Source organism: Carassius auratus, chromosome 1 (genome assembly GCF_003368295.1).
Source record: "Carassius auratus strain Wakin chromosome 1, ASM336829v1, whole genome shotgun sequence".
Lineage (NCBI taxonomy): Eukaryota > Metazoa > Chordata > Actinopteri > Cypriniformes > Cyprinidae > Carassius > Carassius auratus.
In genome coordinates this window covers 16,471,281-16,490,901 of record NC_039243.1, presented here as the reverse complement: position 1 = coordinate 16,490,901, position 19,621 = coordinate 16,471,281, and the positions used below count along the sequence as shown (strand labels likewise).

At 35.9% G+C, this 19,621-nt stretch overlaps 3 protein-coding genes across 3 annotated transcripts; all 3 read left to right on the top strand.

Moving 5' to 3' along the window:
* The first annotated feature begins 426 nt into the window (after window positions 1–426).
* LOC113088326 (histone H2A, sperm) lies at window positions 427–1,208 on the top strand. The gene is made up of 2 exons (XM_026255760.1): window positions 427–504; window positions 708–1,208. Exon 2 carries the CDS (start codon window positions 719–721, stop codon window positions 1,139–1,141), a length of 423 nt encoding a protein of 140 aa, XP_026111545.1. The 5' UTR covers window positions 427–504; window positions 708–718; the 3' UTR covers window positions 1,142–1,208.
* A 1,469-nt stretch (window positions 1,209–2,677) lies between these two features.
* LOC113088047 (histone H2A, sperm-like) lies at window positions 2,678–3,567 on the top strand. Its single transcript, XM_026255689.1, has 2 exons — window positions 2,678–2,806; window positions 3,054–3,567. The coding sequence occupies exon 2, from the start codon at window positions 3,065–3,067 to the stop codon at window positions 3,485–3,487; it is 423 nt and encodes a 140-aa protein (XP_026111474.1). The 5' UTR covers window positions 2,678–2,806; window positions 3,054–3,064; the 3' UTR covers window positions 3,488–3,567.
* Window positions 3,568–9,015: 5,448 nt separating this feature from the next.
* LOC113087903 (uncharacterized) lies at window positions 9,016–18,773 on the top strand. Its single transcript, XM_026255675.1, has 9 exons — window positions 9,016–9,300; window positions 9,786–9,972; window positions 11,886–12,005; window positions 12,694–12,926; window positions 13,132–13,269; window positions 13,936–14,129; window positions 16,331–16,410; window positions 16,478–16,561; window positions 17,378–18,773. Exons 2-9 carry the CDS (start codon window positions 9,786–9,788, stop codon window positions 17,536–17,538), a joined length of 1,197 nt encoding a protein of 398 aa, XP_026111460.1. The 5' UTR covers window positions 9,016–9,300; the 3' UTR covers window positions 17,539–18,773.
* Window positions 18,774–19,621: the final 848 nt, after the last annotated feature.

Below are 19,621 nucleotides of genomic sequence, written 5' to 3'. Positions count from 1 at the left end.
TCCATTTGATGAATCTTTAACTTTCTATTCATAGTTTAATAACTTTCTAAAACTACTCAGTATTTTAAAAAAATGCACTAACAGACATGTAAAGCTCTGCTGACTTTTGTAATTTATAATTTGTAACGTTTGACTGAACCCAGCCCTCTGAAAATAAACAAATAAATAACAAATAGATAAATAAGCATAACCTGATATTGCCCTTAACAAATTCAAGATAATGAAATTAACAAACATAGTCATAAACATTAAAAATATTAGTATAAACAAGTAAATATAGATTTCTAAAATTTTATTAAAATCTTTAAACATTTTTAAAGCACTTACAAGGCTCCGTCTAATTGATAATTTAAATTAAATTAAAAATTCAAAGAGCTGATTAGCCACCAACTCATTTGCACAGGTGAATTTTAATTAAATCAATTAAGCTTTATAGCTAAAACTTAAGGCTCTTAGATAAAAGTTAAACAACGTCACTGTTTGTTCAATTGGCGTGTTTGTCGGGTAAGTTTAAGTTGTTTTTGTTTATTGTCAAAACTTTTTTTTTTTAAGTTTAGTTCGCTTACTTTATTGCACACTACCTAAATCTATTTTGAATTTCTGTAACGTTAGGTAGGCTTATTTGATTCGACTGTTTTCAGTAAGTTAGAAGCGGATGTACTGATCCATTGTTTTTGCTTGTGTACAATGCATATTTTTATTTCTAGAGCTTTTCATCATGTCTGGTCGCGGTAAGAAGATCGTCGCTGCACCAAAGACCAAGTCGTCCGTGTCGCGCTCCTCCCGCGCGGGCCTTCAGTTCCCTGTTGGCCGCATCGCGCGTCTCCTGCGGAAGGGAAACTACGCGGCGCGCATCGGCTCCGGAGCAGCGGTGTATCTAACGGCGGTTATCGAGTATCTGTGCGCGGAGGTGCTGGAGCTGGCGGGAAACGCAAGCCGCGACAACAAGAAGCTGCGCATCGCGCCGCGTCACATCCAGTTGGCGGTGCGCAACGACGAAGAGCTGAACACCCTGCTGGGCGGCGTCACGATCTCAGAGGGCGGCGTGCTGCCCAATATCCAGGCGCAGCTGCTGCCCAAGAAGACCAAAGGTTCGCGGGACCCGAACACCAGTAAAGAAGTCCAATCACAGGACTTCTGAGGCTCCGACTCTTATTTTTATTTCTCTTAAACACTTGACTGGTTTTAATCTTAATAAAAAAAAAAAAGTCTACCTAGTTCTGTCTTTAGTTAAGTCGCTGTTTGACCTGCATCAGGCCTTCTATGGGCTTATGAAGTCTTAACTATACTCCTTGTGCTGTGTCCAAAGCCGCTCCCTATCCACTATATAGGGTGTCAGCCATTTTGGGGTGCTGTCCGAATTGAGTGAACTACTTCAATCACATTCGTCCACTTTTTTTTTTTTTTTTTTTTTTTTTTTTTACCCACAATTCATTCTGATTTTGTGTGTACAAGCACTATTTCCAACAATCCAATGCGGTCAAGCTGGAAGTGAGAGCGGAGGCCGGGAGCGCGTTTGAATGAGAGACCGCATTTCCACCGAAGTTACCTGGAACATTTGTATCAGGAACTTTTTTTTTTTTTTTTTTTTTTTTAGGAACTTATTCCTAAGACCGGTTACCTCCCAGGTTGCTTTCTGCGTTTCCACCATGGTGTAAAGTACTGGGAAGATTAGGCAAATATACTGGTGATTGTAGGTCTGCACGCGTTACTCAATACAAAGTGCTGATTTTGGATGTGCATCCTCTGTAGTGTGGACTTTGTGCATTCAACTCGGGAGTGTGATGTCTGCGACAACGTAAATCTGCAAACCGCAGTGTACTATAACTTAAGTCAGCTGACCATGGCTACCCCAATTTTCCTAAAGAAATTTACTTAATTCAGGGATATGTATACAGCCATTACAATGAAACCAAATATTATATAAATTTGCCATTTTTATTTTAACATATAGATAAATTGAATACTGACCGAATAAATTTTGGTTGAACTCAACCTATCAGGATGTTTAGCGTCCAAGTCCTGCCCACAAAAGTTCTGGAACTTTGAAAAAGTACCATCTTGCCAGCAGGGACTTTCTGAGGGGCATTTTTTTTTTTACCCTGAACTTTATTTAGTTCCTGGTTCCTGCGGTGGAAACACACCAAGTACCAGGCCAAAGTCCCTAGTTCCTGTGGTGGAAACGCGGCATAAGATAAAACGTGGTTGCAGAAAAATCCAGACCGCAGACAAGTTATTAAACCTGTGAAAGAAATCACCATGAACTTTCATCATTAAGGAACTCCATTTGATGAAACTATCTTTAACTTTCTATTCATATTTTAATAACTTTCTAAAATTACTCAGTATTTAAAAATATGCACTAACAGACATGTAAAGTTCTGCTAACTTTTGTAACTTATAATTTGTAAAATGTAACTAAACTCAGCCCTCTGAAAATAAACAAATAAATAACAAATAGATAAATAACATAACCTGATATTGCCTTCAACAAATTCAAGATAATGAAATTAACAAATATAGTCATAAACATTAAAAATATTAGTAATATAAACAAGTAAATAGATTTCTAAAATGACTTTATTCCACGATTTTATTCAACTCTTTAAACAATTTTTAAAGCACTTACAAGGCTCAGTCTAATTGATAATTTAAATCAAATTAAAAATTCAAAGAGCTGATTAGCCACCAACTCATTTGCACAGGTGAATTTTAATTAAATCAATTAAGCTTTATAGCTAAAACTTAAGGCATTTGGATAAAAGTTAAACAACGTCACTGCTTGTTCAATTGGAGTGCTTGTCAGGTAAGTTTAAGTTGTTTTTATGTTTATTTTTAAATCATTTTATTTATTTTTTTAAAAGTTTAGTTAACTTACTTTATTGCACTTTAACTACCTAAATCTATTTGGAATTTCTGTAAGGTTAGGTAGGCCTATTTGAGTAGACCTTTTTCAGTAACAAAGTTAGGAGCGGATGTAGCCTACTGATCCGTTTTTTTTTTTTTTTTTTTTTTTTTTTTTGCTTGTGTACAATGCATGTTTTTATTTCTAGAGCTTTTCATCATGTCTAGTCGCGGTAAGAAGATCGTCGCTGCACCAAAGACCAAGTCGTCCGTGTCGCGCTCCTCCCGCGCGGGCCTTCAGTTCCCTGTTGGCCGCATCGCGCGTCTCCTGCGGAAGGGAAACTACGCGGCGCGCATCGGCTCCGGAGCAGCGGTGTATCTAACGGCGGTTATCGAGTATCTGTGCGCGGAGGTGCTGGAGCTGGCGGGAAACGCAAGCCGCGACAACAAGAAGCTGCGCATCGCGCCGCGTCACATCCAGTTGGCGGTGCGCAACGACGAAGAGCTGAACACCCTGCTGGGCGGCGTCACGATCTCAGAGGGCGGCGTGCTGCCCAATATCCAGGCGCAGCTGCTGCCCAAGAAGACCAAAGGTTCGCGGGACCCGAACACCAGTAAAGAAGTCCAATCACAGGACTTCTGACGCTCCGACTCTTATTTTTATTTCTCTTAAACACTTGACTGGTTTTAATCTTAATAAAAAAAAAAATATTTGTCTACCTAGTTCTGTTCTTAGTTAAGTCACTGTTTGACCTGCATCATGTCTTCTACGGGCCCACATGAAGTTTTAACTAGCTATGCTCCTCTTGGTCTCGTCTGTGGGTTTTTAGGTCCAGATTAGCAGATACTGTGAAATGCTCAAAAGAACGAATTTGCAATTTTTTTTATCCGTTGTAAACCGGTTACTTTTTAACCTTCATATACCAAAAAGTTTCAACATCCCAGGAAGTATATTTCCAATTTTACAGTGCGTTTTGACTAATACAACTGGATAGTCTAGAGATGGAAAAACAAAATTTGTAATTGCTTGTTTTCATGACAGAAGCTTCCACAGTGCAACAGAGCAAAAACAGATTAAAAAAAAAAATAGAATAAGTAATAACGTACAATTGTATGTGCAGGTATATTCAAATAGACAGTTTTGTATGTACAGGTAAATTACGGAAAAAAATTGAAGCATAGACTAAGTGTGTGTGTGTGTGTTAGATAAATATGAGTGGATAAATAGTGTTGTGTGTGCTGGATGTGAGGGGTCCAGAGTGATTTTGCCAGCCCTTTTGCTCTCTCTGGATGGGTACAATTCTTGGAGCGGAAGGGACGGTTGTACCAATGATTCGCTCAGCAGTCCGGACTACCCTCTGAAGTCTTCTGAGGTCAGATTTGGTAGTTGAGCTGAACCAGACAGTTACTGAAGTGTAGAGGACAGATTCAGTGATCGAGTATAACTGTTTCAGCAGCTCCTGTGGCAGGTTGAACTTTCTCAGCTGGCAAAGGAAAGTACAACCTCTGATGCCAAATTCTTAGCAGATGGAAATCATAAGGTAAATATCACTGAACATTAAGCACTCAAAACTTTTGGAATTTTAATTATTTTAGTGATATATGAATCTAAGGACATTTCTATTCTTTGTAGATTAAATGTCAATTACAGTGGCTGAACCAAAGGAGGCAATGGGCCTGCAAAGACTGTTTAATAACGGTGTTTGATAATGGAGAAAATCTGTGCTGAATGAATCAAAGTAAATGTCTTTCATTAGAACACAAGGATATTCTCATGAGTCCTGGAGCAATTATGTCCAGTACACTAAACACACAGTGCAGCTTTATTTGACTGATTTTTATTATATTTTTTTAAGTCTCAGAGCTGCTGCATAAAAACACTTGACAGAAATACAAACCGCTGTCATTAGAAACAGTACAGAATGAACGCCTCAGAATGTCACATGATCATGCTCACATCCTGCTGCATATGAGTAGTTCCAGGTCAGGTCAGTTCCTGCTCAAACTGAACAGAGAGAGAGAAAAAAAAACACATTAATGGTGTTTATTCAGTCTCAAATTTCGTTCACATTAAAATCAAACTGCACATAAAAATATCCAAGCGGAAAACCATCCTCTCTAGTGTGCATTTCTGCTACGTGCATGGAAAACCACACTCACGAGTCTGATGAGATTAGGTTAGTGCCTGAGTGGTTTATAAACACATGACCTTGACAGTCTGGGTAAAATAAAAACAACCTTCATGCTTAAAGGGGGGGTCAGGGTTGAAAGGTCTCGCCGGGGGACTCAAGCCCATGTCTCTTTAATTGCTGATGCTTTAAATCGATCGCTTTCGGTCCGAAGTAGGTGGCCCCACTCCTTTTTTTGTAGATTCTGACCAAAAACTGTAGTTGTTATAACAAACACTGCAATGTGTAATTGATTACTGACACAATTTAAAGCCTAAAAGTAAAAAAAAACAACAACAACAACTGGTAAAAGTATAAGCCCTAGACTAATACCAGAGTTTAAAAATGTTGTCCTACCTATCTATCTATCTGAATGTATGTAATCAGTCAGGAAAAACAGCTCAGACAATTTATTGTATTACACAAATTATGTATGGTTTAAAAAAAAAAGGTGCTCTGTAGTTTAGGCTTAACATCCAAATTCAGTGAAATGTTCGTAATAATCCATTAAACAAACTTCGACCCAATGAAACCAAGTATCTATATATTGTAACACCCTAGCCTATATTTGACTTGTTGTTGAAAGTAACAAACCACAGGAAATGAGATATCAGCAACTGTCCCCACCTCCTAAGTTTTATAAGAGCGGCTTGTTTTTATGTGTGATAGATTTAAGAAAAAAAATAAATGGCATAACAGAGAGCTAAGTTTGTTTCTGTGAAATCACAGACACTTCCTTCAGTTCAGTTCACTGACTTACAATCCACTCTCATTTTACACTACTTTATTCTAAATATAATCAACAGGACTGAGTGACGGTCCTTTTGTGTCTGTGAAGAAGGTGATGAGTGGGCATTGTGGGTCATGTGTATCAGTGAAGAGGTTCTGGATGAAGAGGTTCGGCTCACAGCTTTGCTGCAGGGGATCGACACTGGGATTAATGTCAATCATTCAATCAAACATGAACGACTGATTATGTGGGTACTGATATATAATTAGAACTAGTTCTAATGCTTCATAACCATCAAGAAATGAAGGACTGATTCAAATAGAAATGTTGTTGTTTCTGTCATTTGATCTTTTTTTTTTTAAGTTTTAGCTTGTTTTTGCAGTTGTATAGATATACTTGAAGTCATTTTTTATTTAACTTTTTTTTGTTTTGTTTTTTGCTTCAATTCCTGCTGCATGCGGAGCTGCAGTTGTGTGGCTGGTAGATGAGCTGCACGGGATACTTGGGCTTTGCAGAACAGAAGCTTAGGGGAGACATCAGCAGCTCCTGACTGCTCACAGCCTCATTTCTGCCTGCTGATGACATCTGTGATTAGAGCTCAACTCCACATCCTTGTCTGATCCTTGATGATCTGTCAGACATCACATACATCAGGACAGTATCACTGAACTACACACAAGAATATTTCCTTCATCAGCATGCAGGGAAGAAAATAAAACTCAAACCTCGTCTACATATAGCCAAAACCCTGAAATTTCTAGTTAAAAATGTTAGTAACACAAGTATGATCAGATTTTATTCTAAATTCCACGGATTTCATTCTAAATCAAAATTGAGGAACAAATCAGGATTTATGAAAAGTAAAAACTGAAAACTGAAAAGCATACAAACAAACAGTTTGTATCGAGATGTCCATTTTTGGTGTCTGCATTAAATTAAATTAAAAAGTGATTTTATATACACAGAAAGCAAGTATAAGTGTAATGTTAAAACAAATAAGGGTGGAAATGTTCCATCAACATTCAGTATATACAGTATATAATATATTCTTGTGTAAAAATGAAATTACATACTTGTTCTGACCTAAACATATTATAATATATAAATGAAAAAGTGATCTTACTACATATTTAAAATAATTAAAAGATATCAGTCTACAAATTAAGAAATTGTTGTAAATTTTTTCGTTATATTGGTTAAAACATGAACATTTTGTAAAACTTTGTTCCAGTAAACTAGGATAAAATAAAAACTAGTAAAAAAAAAAAAAAACATGGCCACAATTTAGCTAAAACTAAAAAGAAGGGACAGATTAATAGAACATTCTCATGTTTAAACTCATGGGTTCTCTCTTTATAATCAACAAAGTGCACATAAGGTAATATAGTAATTTTGCAGTCAGCTTCATTGGTTATAGTTAAATAATTAATAACTTAGTGATTTAACTTTACTAGCTTTCTCGGTATTATTGACACGCGTGCCTGTATGTGTGTGTGTTTGTACATCTGTCACTAACAGTGTTATGTCTGTATTTCTTTGTGCGTTTATGCCTCTGTCAGTAGAAGTTTTGTGTCTGCATTTGTTTGCACCTCTGTTAGTAGCAGTGTTGTGTCTGTATTTGTGCATGGGTGTGTTTGCATCTCTGTCAAGTACAGTGGCGGGGATTGACTGGACTATAGCCCTTTGAGAAACTTGGTCCCAGCACAACCCCTTCCCCCATCCCTGTTATTATAACTCCCAGTGTCACTTTCATTTACACTGAAAAATAAACATTACAAAACTAAAAACAAATAGAATAGTGCTTAATATGTTGCCAACAAGTAAAAGACTGTACATTTCAGACACTTTGCAAAATAGCTCAGATGAGAATAACAAAAGTCCACAGTCTCAGTCTGAAGTTCAGGATGGAGAGGAAGAAATGTCATCACACAGAGTAGCTATACCCTTAAAAATAGCTTATGTGGAAATAGTTTTATGAATTTTCAGCACTTTATTGTAAAAAATGTTTAGTTCTGCCAGTTACCATTGAGAGTGACCAACACTTGATGGTCAAAAATTTGTAAATAGATATGTGTAAAAAAAAAAATATTGGTTTGTTTTTATCCCTAATTTCTCCTGTTTTTATGTACATTCATAAATTGTAATATTTGTAAGTGTCATATTAGACAGTTTGCATTAGAAGTTATATTTACTAATAACAGTGGCATATGAGAAGTTTAATACCACAGGAGAAAAACAACAACTAAAAAAACAAAAGTGGCTGAATTTGCATGCCATTTAGATAGCTGAAGCTTAGGCTTTCAATAAATTTTCGCAATTAAATTTGTTTTTTAGCACCCCTCTGAACTGTTAAGCCACCCCTTAGCACCCTCAACAAAAAAAAAAAAATCCTGTTTCCGTGTTTGTATATCTGTCAGTAACAGTGTTGTGTCTGTCTGAGCACGTGTGTTTGTATCTCTGTCAATCACAATGTTGTGGCAGTTTACTACATCTTACCGGTTTCACACATCATTTCGATCAGATCCTCTTATGTGCTCATATGAGTTGCACATCCACACACAAACACTGAACGGTCAATAACATATATAAAATTAACATTAAACAACAATATAAAGAACCAGCATCAATGTAAACAACTTTTCTAACGTTACTCACAAAGACGCTGATTAGAAATTAAGTTATGTGAAATTGTGTAAAATAATAAACATCACTGAAATACAAAAAATAAATAAATAAAAATAAAAACTACGCAAACTGAATGAAAATGTCACGTTTATTACTTAACTTCATAAAAGTGAATGGAAGAACGCGACATCAATAAAGAATCATACATGAGTCGGTCGGAATCGAGTGAATTGTTCTTTCAAACCAATTCAGACAAACGGAAGCGTCAAGAATCACTAAGGTTATTACAGAGAACCATAAACAACACATCATTTGATGCAAACGTTGCAACCTAACTGAAAATATAGTGATAAGCGTATTATCGCGGTCTTTTATTTTAATGATGTCCCAAAATACATAGTGATTGTTGTTGAATCAGAACATACTGTCCGAGCGAACCGATTCGATCAAACGAATGGTTTTATGTTTTGGTTCCAGTTAAAGTCCAAACCAATCGATTATCGATAATCTCACGCTTATCGCATCTGTGGTCTTTCCATTACTGTTTTCGACACACTCGTACTACGTACGCCATCGTTTAATCGATTATATTGCTGATAATGCGTGGTTTGTGTATAGCGTTTTAAATTAATTATCCAGCCATCCATCTGTGATTCGGTGTTCGTCTGTGTATGTCTCTTTATAACATCACATTTGAAAGTAGCCACTAGTTTATTTTATAACGTTGACACAGTAAACAGATGCCGATTTTACGTTAACGTGCATGAAGCGCACGTTCATGTGGCATCACGTGACGTAGTAGTTGTTATATGTTATGTATCATATACTTCCGGTGAGGTTTTGTAACAATGATTGTGGGCTTATGCAATTATTCACTGCTGCACAATAAAGACTGGGTTTGTTCGTGAACTGCAGCGGATCTCATTACTTACAGTAAGAAAAACATCCATCCATTCATTCATAAACATGATGTTTAGTGTGTGTTTCTGTTCAGATAGATGATTCATAACTTAGTTCACTGTTTTAAATCTGCAATGGTAAACAAAGTTTATGTCAACGTACTCTAGTTAGTTTTAGTCAGGGCCCGTATTTTTTATATATCTCGTATCATTTATATATTGTTTTGTGTATTTCACTTTATTTATATTTTTATCACAATTTTACGCATTTTATTTATATGCTATATTATTTTATTACAGTATTTTATTGAAAACCTTCAGATACATTGAAAACAGTATTGTCCATTGATTATGTATGTTTTAGAGCTGACACAAGTATCATCCGATGATCTCAGAACGTGTCATATGTTTAACGTGGTGTGTGTGTGTGTGTGTGTGTGTGTGTGTGTGTGTGTGTGTGTGTGTGTGTGTGTGTGTGTGTGTGTGTGTGTGTGTGTGTGTGTTTTGTGTCCCCCGCAGATGACTGAAGTAAGGCGGGCCATCTCTGAAGCGCTGTGGGGAATGTGTGCAGCGGATGCCATGTCGATGCCCGTCCACTGGTACTACAACACCCAGGACATCAGGAGGGACTTCAGGGGCTGGATCTCTGGATTCAGTGCACCGCGGGACAGACACCCGTCCAGCATCCTAAGCCTGTCCAGCACAGGTCGTGCAGCCTTTTTTTTTTTAACACATTTCCGATATTCCGATATACATTACAATACCAGTATTTCCCATACATTGATTTATTTGTGACTTCGTTGAATAAACATGAGTAAGCATGTTTTGTATGCATGTATATCTGAAGGGGACTGTCTTCAGAAAAGTTTCGATGGCATTTTCATTTTATCTTATAAAGAAGCGTTCATAAGCGGAGCTGCTGTGATTACAGTCGTTACTGGAGAAACCGCTGGTTCCACAGCTCTCACAGCGCCTCCTGCTGGCGGAGAATCAAGTTTGCATTTTTGCAAGTCCGGTTCTCTCTCTGTCTCTCTCTCTCTCTCTCTCTCTCTAGTCTACAGCAACTCAGAGCACTTTTCATACTCTTTATATTGCTATAGCACATTTTTCAATCTAGCTTACACTACCAGTCAAAAGTTTTTGAACAGTGATGTTTTTTTTCTTAAAAAGAAATGATTCTGCTCACCAAGCCTGCATTTATTTGATCCAAGGTACAGCAAAAACAGTTTAATTTTGAAATATTGAAAGAAAAAAAACTGCTTTTTTTTTTTTTAATGTAAAATGGATTTTATTCCTGAGATCAAAGCTAAATCTTCAGCATCATTACTCCAGTCTTCAGTGTCACATGATACGGAAATCATTCTAATATGCTGATTATCAATATTTAAAACAGTTGAGTAATTTTTCTTTTCAGGATTATTTGATGAATAGAAAGATCCAAAGATCAGCATTTATCTGAAATAAAAAGCTTTTGTAACATTATACACTATACCATTAAAAAGCTTTGAGTCATGATTTCTTTCTTTCTTTTTTGGAAATAAATTATATAATTTTTTATCTAGCAAGGATGCTTTAAATTGATCAAAAGTGAGGATAAAGAAATGTATAATGTTACAAAAGATTTCTATTTCAGATAAATGCTGTTCTTATGAACTTTCTATTCATTAAATAAACCTGAAATAATTCTACTCAGCTGTTTTCAACATAATAATAAATTATTTCTGAGAAAAAAAAATCAGAATATAAGAATGATTTCTGAAGGATCATGTGACTGAAGTAATGATGCTAAAGCTCAGCTTTGAAATCACAGGAATAAATTATATTTTTAAAATATTTTCAAATAGAGAACAGTTATTTTAAATGGTAAAAATATTTTAAAAATGTTACTGTTTTTGCTGTATTTTGGATCAAAAAAATGCATGCTTGGTGAGCAGAAGATGACTCTTTAAAAAAACATAAAAGATCTTACTGTTCAAACATTTTTGACTGGTAATGTACAGGTGCTGGTCTTATAATTAGGATATCATCAAAAATTTGATTTATTTCAATAATTCCATTCAAAAAGTGAAACTTTTCATTTATTATTCAAAGACTGATATATTTCAAATGTTTATTTCTTTTAATTTTGATGATTATAACCGACAACTAAGGAAAATCCCAAATTCAGGATCTCAGAAAATTAGAATATTGTGAAAAGGTTCAATATTGAAGACACCTGGTGCCACACTCTAATCAGTTAATTAACTCAAAACACCTGCAAAGCCTTTAGATGGTCTTTCAGTCTCGTTGTGTAGGCTACACAATCATGGGGATTGGTCTTACCATATCAAGGGAATGAAAAGATGTGGTAGAAAAAAAAGTGTACAAGCAATAGGAATAACCGCACCCTGGAGAGGATTGTGAAACAAAACACATTCAAAAATGTAGTGGAGATTCACAAAGAGTGGACTAGAGCTGGAGTCAGTGCAAGTGTTCATATCGATATCGGAATTATATCATATTGACCGAAATTAAGAAATATAAAATATACATTTTGGCCATATCGCCCAGCCCTAAATACTGCTTGTACTGCTTTACTGAAGCTTGTATGTAATCATGATGTGTGTGATTATTGTGTAGCCGGCAGTGGACGCAGAGCTGGATCAACAGGAACCGCAGCTCCTGTGGTGGGGAACGTGATTCTGCATGATAAGCTGAAGTTCTGGACAGATCCACGTGGATCAGTGCACTACCATCAGGGTAACAGACAAACATGTATGAGTGACTTTACACCTGATCACCTGGCCAGTCAGTCTACTGATGATCAGCACGAAACTAAAACAAGCGCTGTGGAAAATCACAAGAGGGAAACACAGGTTTAGTTTGAGTCATGCAGTAACTAGATCTCCAGCAACTGATTATATGGCATTTACTGCATGCATGTCAGATTAATAACTTTAAGTTCAAGTACTAAAGTTAATATAACTGAAATAAAACAAAAATGTAAACTAAATAGGAAATAAAAAACATGACAAAAGCACATAACAAAAGTCCTAAACTAAAACTGACATAAAATGTAGAAATATAAATTATTTTTGAAAACTGATAAAAATAATAAACACATGTAACGATATTACTAAAACCTAAACATATTAATTATAATTAAAAGTAATCAGATAAAGCTATTGAACTATCAAAACTTAAAATGAAAGCTGAAAAATAAAAATTCATTTAAAATATTAATATAAATGTAAAAGTATATAAATAATACTGAAAAAAGCATGTAACCCTATACTGAAGTCTCATAACTCTAATGCAGTTGAAAGTCGAATTGATGACTGACTAAAATGTATGAGTGTATGTGTGACCTGAAGCCTGCTATAATGTGAAGCATGTGAAATGTGTGATTTACTGTGTAACTGTAGTTCTGAATCTCTGACTCCTGCAGGTCTTCACGCGGGTGGAAACACGCTGAACACTCTCTGTGCTCTGAGAGTTGCACGCATTCTGTCCACCGGTACTTTTGTTAGTATGGCTGACCCTGGAGCACGAGCCACTGTTCTGTCAGATTACACCGAGTTTATGACGCGTCCCGGCTCACATAACGACACGTACGCTGAGTCCTTCCATAGAAGCTTCTTCTCTGACTGGCAGGAACTCAGACCTACGTCCTGTAGAGAGGTAAATTATTCTTAGACCACAGGATCACTGTCAGTCCAGTCAAGTCACTTTTATTTCTATAGCACTTTACACAATGCAGAGTTTCAAAACAACTTCACGGTGATAAATAGGAAAACAAATATTCAGTGACTTAAATAGAATTCAGCTCTAAAGAGAGTCATTGATTCAGTTCAGTTCATTTCCAATGATTCTGTCTTTCTTTCAGATTCTGGAGTTTGCGGAGCGGCGCTCCAAAAGCATTTTGAGCATGTCCCATGCTGATAGTCAACTGAATGCTATAGGATGTCTTCCCATGGCCATTCCCTTTCTCCTGCTGTCTGCCACAGCCAATGAGGAGGAAGCAGTGAGTCACATGACACCAACATCTCATCCAAGTCTCATCCAGCTGCTGCATGATGTTCATAAATTAACTCTCTTTAGCTGAAAGAAAAACCATTGTGGATTTTTTTTGTACTTCAGATGATTAGAAAAGATTAAGTGGTCCTGAATAAAATAAACACCTAATGACTATATTGGAAACAAGTGGGAAGCAAATTTTATCTAGTGGAAACTTTTGATTCTGCACCCAAACAAAACCTCCTGAAAGCTATTTGTAATACAACTTGTTAAAATTAATTTTCTCAGAGTTTTAGAGCAAAACATGTATTGGAAAATATTTTACATATAAAATTTGAAAAGTTTTGTTGTTTATTTTTTAACAATAAACAAACTTTTATTATTATTATTATTATTTTTTTTTTTCACTTCAGCAATGATCAGCAAGTGTCTTCTTCTGTTCAAAAAGTGGTTAACAAATAATAAATGGATTGTGATTTTGCATAAATATAAATTAGTACCTTAATATCCCCTAAAATACAAAATGTTAAATTAAACCATTTTCCAAATAAAATATAATACAATACATAAAAAAATTAAAATGTTTTTGACCGTAACGCCCACAGTACCAGAGGGATGAACATGTATTAACTGAGAATTTTAAATATTGTTCTGGTGGTGTGAATGTGTGCAGGTTTCTGCAGCAGTGGAGTTTGTGAAGCTCACTCATCCTCATCCAGCGCTGGAGCCGCTGGTGTCTCTGTACATGCGAGCACTTCACGCCACACTGAACGGAGCATGTCTGAAACAGCAGGCGGAGATGGCCCTCAAATCACCCGTGCTGGACACCTGGGATGTGTGTCAACGCTTTATACAGTGTGCTGAGAGGTCAGCAACTCGTATTACACCACAAAAACATTAGAGAAAAAATAAGAACCTATTTATTACAAACAGAAAACTTTAGGACCATTAAGACATTATGAATTATGAGATTATTTTCATGACAATTAAACCATTGTTGTTATTGTTAATTAAAACTATTGTTGGAAACTCAGAAGTGAAGACCAGGAAATGTTGGGTATCTTTAGCAGGACACTTTATTAAGAACTGGCTGTGTAGTGCTAAGGCAGGCATACATTGTATTTTTTAGGCATTCAGTGGGTAGCCATTAAATGTGCCAAATAGCACATAGCCTTAGAAGTGACTACTTAAAGATAATACAGGAAATCAACCCCCAACTGTGAGCTTTAGCAAACCTACTAACCAAAGATAGTTGTACGCTGCACCTGACCACGAGAACTCAAGACGTGTAAAACTGCACACGTAGTTAACTCTCAGCATGAAGATCAGAGACTTGCAGAACCCCCTCGCTGGAAAATAATATGGAATTTAATCAGTAAACAGATGCCTTTGTTCACCTTGAATGTCCAATACAATATAGATCGCCTTTGTTTTTCATTTGATGTAATGTCAGGATGTAGAATCAGCAGATCTTAAACAGATTCTTACCTTTGTAATCCCACACTGTTTAAGATGATTCGTGAAAATAAAAACAATTCAGATAATAAAAATATTAGATCAAAAACCTCATTAGAAATTCTGCCTTGGCAGCTACCTGAAATATATAGCTTTGAAGTTGAAGTTAAAAGTATAAGTACTTAAATTACTAAAACTAATATTGCCAAGAAGTTGACTGAGCAAAGCCAGAGAAGAGCAGAAGCAGGAGACGAAGTGATGATGTTAAAAACTGAGGAACATTTTTTGGATAATCTTAGTTGAGTATGTTTCAATGCTCACACTCCGTCTTACAAGCATAAATCCAATAAGTGTTATTATACCACAAGCAATAGGAATGGAGAATGACTGCTTCTCAGTAATGTCCCATGATGTTAAACACCTTGACATGAATATTACCTCTTACTCATGAAGACAAATATACATTGAAACCACACATCATGAGACTAAAGAACTATGGAAAAATTATATAAAACATAAAATGTGACCCTGGACCACAAAACCAGTCTTAAGTGTACATTTTTCAAAATTGAGATTTATACATTTTCTGAAAGCTGAATAAATAAACTTTCCATTGATGAATGGTTTATTAGGATCTGACAATATAATCTAAATACTGAGAAAATTACTTTTGAATTTGTCCAAATGAATTCTTATCAATGCATATTACTAATAAAAAAAATATGTTTTTACATATTTTAGGTAGGAAATTTACAAAATATCTTCATTAAACATGATTTTTACCTAATATCCTAATGATTTTGGCATAAAAAGAAAGATCTATAATTGTGACCCATTCAATATGTTTTTGGCTAAAAATATACCTGAGCGACTTTTGTGGTTTTGTGGTCCAGGGTCACATATGATATAAATGTCTAATCAATACATGAATTAATGAAATGAGTATATAAATTGCTTAAAAGATTATATGATTAAATGGAATAACAAAATGATTAATTGAATTATTGAATGAAGAATGAATGAATATAAAATAAAACCCAACACAAATGCTGTCTTGAAGCAAAACACACAGGTTGCTACAAAGAATCCTTAGACCCTTCATAATACCAAAATAACATTGAGTTAAACATATTTAACCATAAATTCTTATCACTATAATACATATCCTTTTCCATGATCAGCAGCTATTCAATTAATTTTACAAATGTACTTTACAATGCACAAAATATGTTTTTTATTACATTTAGCAAGTAAAATGTATTTATGTTTTTATAGCACATATAAAAACAGCGAAGCTAATCAAATGTGCTTAACAGAATAAAATTACAACACAGTAAAATACATGGCATAGATTATGTACAACATTATAATTAATACTCAAAACAAAAAGGAATAAATAAGAATATTAGATTTTTTTATTTTTACATTTTTGCATTACATTAATGACAATTTTCATGTTAAATGTGAGCAAAAAAATGCTCTTAAAAATAAGATTAACTGTTTTTTTTTTTACACTAAACATTTTGAGTTGAAATGTGAAATCTGAGATTCAATCCACAGTAACAATCTGATGAATGACTCTTAAATTGCTATGGTATGTGTGTCTTCTGCAGGCTTCCAGGTTCATCAGAAGAAAGTCTGAAGGTTCATCAGAGAGCTGTGGAGTCTCTCGGACTCGCCTGCTACACACAAGGTTAGAAAACCCCAGACGATTACACACAAAACTATGATGGATCCTCTGACTGTGTTTTTTTGTTCAGGAGCTCTCAGCAGTCTCTTCTACCTGGCCTACAACTTTCATAATGATGTGACTGGGGGAATCCTGACCAACACCAACTGTGGAGGTGCGTTTGTGAATGACTGTGTCGTGACTCACTTACTGAACGGCATGTTCAGCTGTGCTGATGATGATAATACGTGTGTGTTAAAAGAATAGTTCACCGGAAAATGAAAATGTGCTCACCCTCAGGCCATCCAAGATGTAGATGTGTTTGTGTCTTCATTATATTTGATCAAATGTAGCATTACATCCCTTGCTCACCAGTGGATCCTCTGCAGTGAATGGGTGCCATCAGAATGAGAGTCCAAACAGCTGATAAATGCATCATGTAATCCACAAGTAATCCACATGACTCCAGTCCATCAGTATCTTGTGTGTTTGTGAGAAACAAATCCATCAAAACATTTTAAACTTTAAATGGATTCTTCTGGCTAAAATACAAGTTCATAATCCATAACTCTTCCACCAGTAAAAAAATCATTTATCAGGAGAGAAATATGCGCAGATCAAGCACTGTTTCCTAATCAAATCAGTCCAAAATTGTTCTAAACAAACATGTAGGACAACAGGTGATGGACCTTTATACTGGAAGTAGCATTATATTGGACTCACATTTTAGCCAGAAGCAATAGTTTGAAGTTAAAAATGTCTTGATGAATGTTTAATATATACTGTACAGCCAGCTTTTGGCTTCACAAGACACTAAATGATGGACTCGAGTCATTTGGATCCATTGGTGAGCAGGTGATGCAATGCTAAATTTCTCCAAATCTTAGGAAGAAACAAACTCATCTACATCTTGGATGGATTGAGGGTGAGGATATTTTTCTTTTTAATTTCTGTGTGAACTCCTCCTTTAATCTGCTGTGCGTGTCCACAGGTGAGAACTGTAACCGCGGAGCAGCATTAGGGGCTCTTCTCGGGGCCCGGGCGGTGTATCTCGGCTCAGTCGTACCACAGGAGTGGAAGGAAGGGCTGGTTGAAGCTCATGGGCGAATCACTGACATCCTGCAGGAGCTGAACATATCCACATCAGTCTGATATTCCTCTGCTTGTGAACTTCCTCCTGCACTGCTGTGCTGTTTAGCTCTTCTCTTGACTCTTCAAATGTATTTCTCTCTGCTGTTTATACAGACACACACACTCAACCATATGCTGCTGGCACAGGAAATGGTGCCCACAGATGTGGTTTCCAGTCTGCACTGTGGAAGACTTTCCTCTCGTCTTTAAACCTTCAGTCACACTGTGACCTACTTGCATAATTGTCGCATTAGAACTGCATCTGCTATAGACTGGGTAAATAAAAATTTAGATGGTTGATGCTTTAAATATTCTCATTAGAATGTGTCTGAGACATAAACTTACAAGTTGATGATGGCAGAACATGTGACTGGAGAAGCGGCATACTAAACGCCCTTAAGGACACTATTTCAGAGTTTCAAACAAAAATATATAATATAAATCTATTTTTTTTTTCTTGTTTTTAACTATTTGATCCTAAATGCTTCCATTAAAACGGGCCATGATTTGAATTGGATAATTTGGTGATATAAATTTGGTGACTTGTGTCTGTAATTTTTTTGTTCCTTGTTTTATCTAAGGTAATTATGTAGCTTTTTAAACAATGCATCAGGATTAAACTTTATTTTACTAAAGTTAGTTTAATAAGGCACTTTAACAATTGACCTTTAATTGTGAGTATTATTTGAACATTATTATATAAATTATAAATTATCTTGTAATGATGCACTAATTCAGATTATTCACACATTTTGTGAAGACAGTAGTTTTTGTTGACGATCATCCATTTCTGTGTACAGATGTGTTGATAATCTGGTTTGAGTTTATCTGTCCCGTTCACGCACCTACATGAACATGCTGTTGTGTTTGTGTCATGTTTTAATTGTATTTATATTTTTAACTTTTTAAACATAAATCAGATGAATCAGTGAGTGTCATTCTCTGAGTCTTACTGTCATTGTATGTGTGTTTGCTGCCGCTCTATATCAGAGTACATGAGCTGAATCGTTGGTGTGAATCAGCGCTTGATTTCTGTTTAAACCATGCGTATTCCTCCGTGGTCTCAACAAACGAGAATAGACGCTAAAGTTCATTCGTTTCAGTAGCATGTGAAATTGCTCATCACACGCAGATCTGAAGTAGAGTTTACACAAGATTTCAAGATGGAAACCACAGGGCTTCTTATAGTTTTAGGTAAATGAAAAAGAGATGCTGTAAACCTGAATATGGTTATGTGCGATATAGATGATTCATCATTCAAACACTACTGTGCTGTCTGACGGTGAACACTGTTGAATGTCAAATAAAAAATCAAAGGAAAATGTACACTTAAAGGAATACTGTAGTTCACCAAGAATAGTTAATTCTCATGTTTTTCATGTATGGCTTTCTTTCTTCTGCAGAATAAGTTTATAATAATAATTTTTCACACAATAAATACTTTGAAAGTCATTGGGAACCAAACAACATTAGACCCCTTTGACATTCACTGTATCTCCCAAATCACATCCTAAACCCTTGCAGTCTACACTTTTGTGACATAATGCCACTTTGACTGTCGTGTAGAAGTCTGCTGTGGAGCTTGCCCCAGTGCGGGCTCGACAGAAAGGTGCATAGAGGCCGCAAAGAGGGCGCTCTTGTGCACGGGACATACTACAATCTTGTGAACTTAACAGACACGTGCACACGGCGTCTATTGTAAGTCCTTAAGACCACAAGTGCGCCGTTTGGGACAGGGGCAAACAACAAGCTATAGAACGGAAGTAACTCATTTTTAATGGAGAGTATTGTGAGAGCTGCAACTACGATTATATCGAGGTCTGGAATATTGTAAAGGGACTTTGATCATATATGTATATGGAAATTTTAGATCCAATTTGAGTTTCAAAATGAATTACATGAATATTCATTAGTTCCCATATTGTGGCCATTTCCTTGAGACAATGCACAAACGAATTGTGTTTGAGACTCCTGTTCTAAGACGTGGCAGTAATAACAACAGAGCTCCCAGTAATCCACGTTTGCTTGAATCTGTTGCTCTGATATTTGGTTTGTTGATAGGAACGTCTTCACTTGACAAATTATTTTAAATACCTTTCCCATT